This window comes from Heliconius melpomene, chromosome 10 (genome assembly GCF_056956725.1).
Source record: "Heliconius melpomene rosina isolate 202511_hmr_F chromosome 10, ASM5695672v1, whole genome shotgun sequence".
Classification (NCBI taxonomy): domain Eukaryota; kingdom Metazoa; phylum Arthropoda; class Insecta; order Lepidoptera; family Nymphalidae; genus Heliconius; species Heliconius melpomene.
The window spans coordinates 4569249-4578206 of NC_140398.1; the positions used below are offsets into that span (position 1 = coordinate 4569249).

At 29.7% G+C, this 8958-nt stretch overlaps 2 protein-coding genes across 2 annotated transcripts; both read left to right on the plus strand.

The window, feature by feature from the left end:
• The first annotated feature begins 1553 nt into the window (after window positions 1–1553).
• LOC146535236 (UDP-glucosyltransferase 2-like) lies at window positions 1554–5301 on the plus strand. Its single transcript, XM_085191109.1, has 4 exons — window positions 1554–2651; window positions 3368–3590; window positions 4385–4604; window positions 5017–5301. The coding sequence occupies exons 1-4, from the start codon at window positions 1833–1835 to the stop codon at window positions 5282–5284; spliced, it is 1530 nt and encodes a 509-aa protein (XP_085047235.1). The 5' UTR covers window positions 1554–1832; the 3' UTR covers window positions 5285–5301.
• A 417-nt stretch (window positions 5302–5718) lies between these two features.
• Window positions 5719–8585, plus strand: LOC146535237 (UDP-glucosyltransferase 2-like). The gene is made up of 4 exons (XM_085191112.1): window positions 5719–6907; window positions 7108–7330; window positions 7701–7920; window positions 8301–8585. The coding sequence occupies exons 1-4, from the start codon at window positions 6089–6091 to the stop codon at window positions 8566–8568; spliced, it is 1530 nt and encodes a 509-aa protein (XP_085047238.1). The 5' UTR covers window positions 5719–6088; the 3' UTR covers window positions 8569–8585.
• The last annotated feature ends 373 nt before the right edge of the window (window positions 8586–8958 follow it).

Genomic DNA, 8958 nt, shown 5'->3' on the forward strand with positions numbered 1-8958 from the left:
TGGACTATTCTTAATTGAACTTAAGGATTTTAGGTTCACATCCCAGATAAGAAATGCATAAATTAAGTAGATTGGCGTACTGTGTGGCGGAATTCAACATCGCCCTTTGTCTTGATAGCAGGCAAAGGAAATAAAAATAATTCGTTCCCCGAGTAGAAATCGAATCCACAATGGTCGCGTTTACAATCTAACGTTTAAGTAACGCTTAGGTAACGTAACGGTTTAAGTAACGTTAATTTTACCGATTCAGTTTCCTTTAAAAAAGTTTCAGTTTCCTTTAAAAAAAAAGTTTTATATAAAAGAATATTTAGATAAAAAAATATATTAAATATCACAAAAATTCTTGTTTCAAATCAAGAAGTTACAACTCTCACATAAATGCCATATAAATTAATAATTCATTTTACGACCGAGATCGAGAAATTAATCTTGATATAACCTCCACATTTGGATACATTCTCAAATACGTACAATATATTGTGAAGGCTCCTTACAAAGCGACTTGTAGGTGCTTGATAAATGTTTGTCGAAGATTTCGCATTTTCAATACATTCAGATTATTACACAACCTGACATCTGGATAAAGGAATTTTCAAATGAAAACAACTGTCTCGCTTCAGCACATTACAGGCTAAGCCTAAACTTGGAACAATTTAAGAGAGGAAGCAAATTTTTGCCTCACTTATAACAAAAAATAACTGAACGAAACGACGATCTGACCTTTTCGTTGAGTTGGACTAATTATAATGTTTCCTGATACAAACAATATTTTAGTTTTTTTATTTCTTTTTGAATTGAGACCATCGTGGCGCAGGGGCACTAGGGTGTAATTGTAATGCGAAGGTTTGGGTTCGATCCCCACTCGTGAAGCTGATAATTTATAAAGAAAAGGTGCACCTACGAAAGAACTACTTTATTCCAGTATTTAAATCTCAGTGCCGACGTGAGGAATAACTAAGAAAAAAATTATAATGAATGAATGAACATCTTGTTACTTAAAATAACACAGAAAGCAATAAGTCACTGTCAAGAGACAATTTCTGTCGATATCCATTGATTTGAAATTTCTCTGTCTTTTTGTCAATTAAACGGAGTCTGTTAGAATAGATCTAAGTTGCTTGGACAAACAAAAATATCATGTTTTTTTATTTGTATATATTTAAAATTGTAATGGCGTTTATAAAGTATTTGAAATACTTATATATTCGGTTTAGCTGTAGGTTATCAATTAGAATATATGTTTATATATACAAGCATATCGAAACTATAATAAGTAAATATGCATGTAATAGATACTCGTATATATCCCCAGATATGCCTATTTGAAACATTTTTCAAACATGAAAACATTTTTTTTATGTAACTACATAAAAATTTTGTTTACACATATTTTTAGTTTAAACATATTTTTATATTTTTATTGTGTTGAACAAAACACAAACACAAGGTTAAGTATTTTTTAAATTATTAGTTAACTTTTTCAACCCAACTTTTAATATTTTTATGTATGTACCCGCTAAAAAAAAACACTTATAATGTCAATTTAAGTACGCGTAGTACATTATAGAAAAATATTTTTGTAAGTATTTTAATAAATGGTGTACAAATAAAGTAAAATGACAAATAAATATTTCTTCTAAAGCTGTCGTAACTTAATAGTTATTATAAAAAATATAAAATAACATGTTTACAACGTTGTTATATATTTTTGCGGAACATGCAAATATTATATAGTTTGCTATCGCGTCGTTGAGTTATTTAGCATTGAGATAATCATGAGGTCAGAGCGCTGTTCAGTTATTCAATAGTTGTGTGTGAATTTAACTTAAAATATGTCGAAAATATTCGTGTTTATTGCTTTTTTGACGTTATTGTTAAAATGTGAACCAGCCAGGATCTTAGGTGTGTTTCCTGTGCCTGTGTTAAGCCATCAATTGGTGTTCAGAAAACTTACAAATGAGTTAGTTAAACGTGGACATCATGTCACCGTTATAACAGGACTGCCTACAAATGAACCACACTTGGAAAACTATACGGAAATAGACCGAAGAGAAGTTGCTTATGATGTAAGAGAAAAATTATTAGCAAAAGAAATGAATACATCGTACAATATGTTTACTCAGTATTCAAATATTCTAGAAATAACATTCTCCATTGTAGATGGAGTCATAGACTGTCCAGAAGTAGCAGATTGGATTAAAAATAAAAATGAACATTTCGATTTAATTTTCGTTGAAGATTGCGTAAGATCAGGAAGTGTTCTTTCTCATTTATTTAAGGCACCAGTTATATCTATAAGTTCCTTTGGAGGAACATTTGAAACGTTTGATATTGTGGGAGGAGCTACACACACCTTCTTGTATCCTATAGCTATAAGAAGAAAGTATAGTGATTTAACGATATGGGAGAAAATGTTTGAAATATATGTTGACTTTAGATTGCAAAGAATGTATAAATATTGGGAAGCTTTACAGGATGAGACTAATAAGAAACGTTACGGCCCAGATACGCCAACAATACATGAGTTAAATAATAATATTAAAATGTTATTTCTAAATATACATTCAGTTTGGGATTCAAATCGTCCAGTGCCCCCGAATGTTGTTTATCTTGGTGGTTTACATCAAAATCCTGAAAGAGAATTACCGAAGGTTTCACTCTCCATTTTTTAACTAATATATCGTGTCTCGTACATAGCAATGTAGGCAGAGGAAACCTTGGAAACTTAGTGTTACGACAGTCCATCGTCCTTCATTAAGACACTTCTGTTCCCTAAGAAGTTCCCTTTACAGAACTGTACGCTGTGCCTTTCCTCATTACTAGATCGAAAAAAATTAAGATATTAAATATTTCATTCTTCGAGTAGGAGTCGAACCCATTGCCATCACGTTTACAGTGTTTCCTTGTACCACGACGGCATTGAGTTTTAGTAAATACCTTCACAAATTAAATACAGTATTTAGCCATAATATTTAATAGTTAGTAACGTGCTTATCATGGCACTATTATCTCTTATCAATCAAAATAAGTATAATTAAATATTTTAACAGTGTTATTTTTTGTTTTTATCTTTACTTATATATGTATTTGGATGCATTATTCTTTTTTTTATTCGTTTTATGTATTTTAAAGATAAAGTTATGTATTTAACATCAAACTTCAACGCTGCATTAAATATAACTGAAGTGTTTTTTATGGAAAGCTTTGTGAAGGTTGATCAAAGTTATTTTTAAATAAAACCTTTTATAAAGTTGGTGGCAAAATTCACCATTGAACTCACAATTAGCGCGCTTATGTTGTCATTTTAACATTGTAACCTATTATAACAAATCATCTATATAATTAACCTGAAGTTATTTTCTTACAGGATCTTAAATCATTATTAGATTCCTCTACAAATGGTGCTATATATATGAGCTTGGGTACTATTGTGAATGAAAACTTGTTTCCCAGAGAGAAAATTCAAATATTTATAAATGTTTTCTCTAAACTTCCATACGATGTGTATTGGAAATGGGATGGGCACGAATTGGTAGGACTACCAAAAAATGTCAAAATATTCAAATGGTTCCCACAATCGGATTTCCTTCGTAAGTATTATGTTTTTTTTTGCTTCTCCCTAGATCCTGCACATAGGAAGGTAATCGGAAGGAAGTTGGAACCTTATGTTGAGATATTTCGTTCTACAGTAAGATACTTCCGTTTTTAGGGTTCCGTAACATTTAAGGAAAAAAGGAACCCTTATAAGATCACTTTGTTGTCCAAATTAATAGGAGACTTTCGGTTGATCTAGAATTTTAATGAAATTTGAACTATGTAGTTAGACTTTGTAGTTAAATCCTAAAAAATAATAACCTTAAAAGGGGACAAAATTTGGTATTGAAGCCAATAGTGAGATATCAGATGAAGAATTAGAGGAAGAAAAAGGGCTCTTGCTAAGCTAAGCTTAAATTTCAAAGCGAGCTCGAGAACTTCAATTTTTGTACGGAACCCTAGGTGAGCTAGCCCGACTCGCGCTTGTCTCGTTTTTTTCCCTTTACTAGTTTATGAATGGTGTTTTTATATATATTTCATCTTATTCAGTTTGTGTAGGCATGACGCAATAAACAATGTTATCGATATATTAAGCGTAGTGTGATAGAATTATCCACGGTATTGGAACGTAAATAATATTGATTAGATTGGCATTTTAAAGAATATTTAACTTTAAATTATTTCGATGTGGTTAAGTAAAGCGTGGTTTAATTCCAATACTAAATGTTTGTAAGTTGTCCCAAGGTAGAAAAATAGATGTCAATATTTAATTTGCCTTTGTGTCTATGTTCTATATATGCAAGAAATAATATACATATGCGGGAATATATATATACATTTTATTTAACAGGGCATACCAATATCAAGGTATTTATAACGCAAGGAGGACTACAATCCACTGACGAAGCTATAACCGCTGGAGTACCTTTAATTGGTATACCAATAATATTTGATCAATATTTAAATACTGATAAATATGTTCAACTAAAAATAGGAATGGAATTGGATATAACAACACTTACAGAGGAGATATTTAGAAATACCATAACCGAAGTTATAAATGACAAAAGGTAAGTTGACTTTTTATTGATGTTTTTACATTATTCTGAACTAATTTTAAATTGTAATTTTATGAGTAGAAGGATAATACATAAAAAATCAATCCTTCTTTTAATTGTAACAAATACTTTCCTAAGAACCGCATCAAAATCGAGTCAGCCGAAAACGAGATGATTACGGTCAAGCAAACATACAAAAAACAAACATAAAAACATACCTATCGTATGTTTAACTGTGAATCTTCTTTTTTGACTTCTTCTCTATGAGAAGAAAATATTTGTTTAAAGGACGTTTAGGATCAATATTAATATTTAATTGGTTAAAGAATGAGTTTCAGTGTATGTTTCAGTGTTATTGGGACCAACCTTAATAAACTAAGGAACTATTATTACTATTATTACAAATTGTTATTTTTTATTTTAGATACAAAGATAACGTAATAAAATTACGAGAAAAAATTAATGATGTACCTCAAACGTCCTTAGAACGCGCCGTGTTTTGGACAGAACACCTGTTAAAGCATGGTGCAGATCATTTAAGGGCACCTTCCGCGAATATGTCTTGGTATATATATTATGAAATGGACGTAATACTGACTGCTATGATTGTCTTTATAGTAATAATTTTATTTATTGTTAAATTTGTACTTGTTTTGTATAACTTATTTATAAGAAAAGTTAAAGTAGATTAAAAAATTGTTACAGAGTTGTTTATATTTTTTCAATTTCACATTTTTTCATTATTGTATCATATTTCAAGGTATTTATTCAGATGCACCAGTGGTAATTACATAAATTTTAAAATAATAATAAGGCGAATACCGCATGTAACATTGGAAATTAATATACAAAACTAATTATGTTAATTAATAGTTATTGGTAAAAGATATACACAAAGTTTAATGACATAAATTTAAAAAGGACAGGTTACTTATATTTATAATTATAAATATAATTTTGCTTAAAAATAATAAAATATTTTATTATACATTATAATATCCAAAAACGATTAATAGAGCCTGTTATTGTAACGATACGATAGTAGAAGTTAAAAATAATTCAGCCGAATTTATGTCTGACTGTTAGTTTGTTTGCAAATCACGCTAAAACTACTGGACAGACTTGAATTAATTTAGAGCTAATAAAAATCGAGTCTCAACAACGCGCCCTATCCTTGACACAAGAGCGAAGAAGATGGAAATGTTGAATATATTATTTCCTCGAGTAGGAATCGAACCCAAACCCACAGTCACACTTTGTGCCCGTACGCCACGATTGGCCTTAATGTTTTTTTTCTTAATTCCTCGCAATTTGACAGTATAATATAAAAATATTACTACTTATAAATAAACAAAGAACATGCATTATCAATATTTGCAGAACATACAAATATATAGAGTGCTACTCTAACGTTGACTTATTTAGTAGTTACTAAGGTAATCATGTGATCAGGCCACTAGCCAAACTTTTATAGCGAGTGATATTTATTTTAAAAAATGGTGAAAATACTAGTGTTTCTTATTTTTTTTACATTATTGTTGAAGTGTGAACCGGCTAGGATTTTGGGTGTGTTTCCTGTACCAATATTAAGCCATCAATTTGTATTCAGAAAACTTTCAAATGAGTTAGTTAAACGTGGACATCATGTCACCGTTATAACAGGACTGCCTACTAATGAACCACACTTGGAAAACTATACAGAAATAGACAGAAGTGACATTGGGTATAGCGAAAGAAAAAAATTATTAGCAAAAGAAATGAACACATCGTACAATATGTTTACTCAGTATTCAAATATTCTAGAAATAACATTCTCGCTTGTAGACAAAGTCATTCACGGTCCAGAAGTAGAAAATTGGATTAAAAATAAAAATGAACATTTCGATTTGATTTTTGTTGAAGATTGCTTAAGATCAGGAAGTATTCTTTCTCATTTATTTAAGGCACCAGTTATATCCATAAGTTCCTTTGGAGGAACATTTGAGACGTTTGAAATTGTTGGAGGAGCTACACACAATTTCTTGTATCCTATAGCTACAAGAAGAAAGTATCGTAATTTAACTATTTGGGATAAAATATTTGAAATATATGTTGACTTTAGATTACAAAGAATGTATAAATATTGGGAAGCTTTACAGGATGACGCTAATAAGAAACGCTACGGTCCAGATACGCCAACAATAAATGAGTTAAATAACAATATTAAAATGCTATTTCTAAATATACATTCAGTTTGGGATTCAAATCGTCCAGTACCTCCGAATGTTATTTATTTAGGTGGTTTACATCAAAAGCCAGAAAAGGAATTACCAAAGGTTGTACATTTAACTGTTCTACTTAAACTATTTATATTTTAATTATATGCTTTTATAATTATACATGCCCTCTAAGTGAAGATGGAACTCACAACTATAACGCTTACCATTATAAGCATCTCATTAGATGCTGTTCTAATTTGACAAGGTAATCTATTATAACTAATTATGTATATAATAACCTATTTTTTTGCTCACAGGAGCTAAAGGCATTGTTAGATTCTTCTACGAATGGCGCTATTTACATGAGTCTAGGTACTATTGTGAATGATAATTTATTTCCAAAAGAGAAAATTCAAAAATTTATAAATGTTTTCTCCAAACTGCCATACGATGTGTATTGGAAATGGGATGGGGACGAATTGGTAGGATTACCGGAGAATGTCAAAATATTCAAATGGTTTCCACAATCGGATTTGCTTCGTGAGTTTTATTTAAATAAATAAGGATTATTATTAAAAGTATAAGGTTATCTTTAATAATTAAACTTTTCTATAGTAATATTTTAAAGCTTTCCTCTTTTTCGCACAGCAGCGTGTTACCTAGTGTTAAAAGATGTTAAGCAATCAGAAAAATATTTGTATTTTCTAAAACTTTCTCTTTTCTTTCTGATACATAAAGCGTTGAACTAAAATGAAAAAATCTTAACTTATCTATATTTCTATAACTTTAAGTGTATGCCTAAGATCACTATAACAACATGTTTTAAGGTCATCTTTGAATACTTCACTTCTTATGTAAAATTTTTATATATCCTTTAACTTCTTATAATTTATATTTTTTTATCGAACAGGACATCCTAATATCAAGGTATTCATAACTCAAGGAGGACTTCAGTCCACTGATGAAGCCGTAACCGCTGGAGTACCTTTAATTGGTATACCAATAATTTTTGACCAATATTTTAATGCTGATAAATATGTTCAACTAAGAATAGGCAAGGAATTAGATATAAGGACACTCACTGAGGATATATTTAGAAATACTATAACCGATGTTATAAAAGACAAAACGTAAGTTGACTACTTTATTGCTGTTTTTATATTATTTATTTGTGTTTATGACATATTATTTAATTTTAAAGAATGATGTAGATAGTTGATGATAAAGGTTTTGCGTATTCTAAACTAACGTTAAATTTTTAATTTGCCATACAGTACTCAAACTTGTAATGTATAATTTTGTCTACATTACTATTACATTAAACTACATTTTTTATATAAGAATTTTTTTATAGTTTGTATTAGAATTCCTGAGATTACTGCGAAGGCAGAAGATGTTTTTGCTAAAATAATTTTACATTTTAGCAAACAATATTTTTTAAAAAAAAAATAAAACACACCAATTTCTATTATAATGTCTATGTATTACAATATCTTATTTTTTATTACAGATACAAAGATAACGTAATAAAACTACGAGACAAAATAAATGATGTACCCCAAACGTCCTTAGAACGCGCCGTGTTTTGGACAGAACATATCTTAAAGCATGGTGCAGATCATTTAAGGTCACCTTCCGCGAATATGTCTTGGTATATATATTATGAAATGGATGTAATACTGACTGCCTTGATTATCTTTATAGTAATAATTTTATTTTTTGTTAAACTTGTTAGTGTTTTATACAAGTTATTTATAACAAAAGTTAAGATAGAATAAGAAATGTTATAAGCTTGTTCAGTATTTTATTTTATACGAAAGTAGACCGTAAAAAATGCCTCTACAAAGCAATCTTTATTATATTTAAATAGTAAAATCTGTAAATAGAAAACTAAAAAGAAAAAAAAAAGCCATACAGTTTATTAGGAATAACAGAACCACCATTCATTCAGTTTGATATTGAAATCGTCCAGTGCCCCTGGATAGGATTATCATTGCATTCATATGACATGTTTTCATAACAATGATTTGACAAGGTTATCACAATGATGCACTCGATATAATCTGGCCAGAAAACTACAGAAAACAATTAATAATGTACCCTAAACGTCAGTTGAGTTCAGGTTCAGTGTGTTTAGTCTCTTTTAGTTTTTTCCCACCTCCAAACTT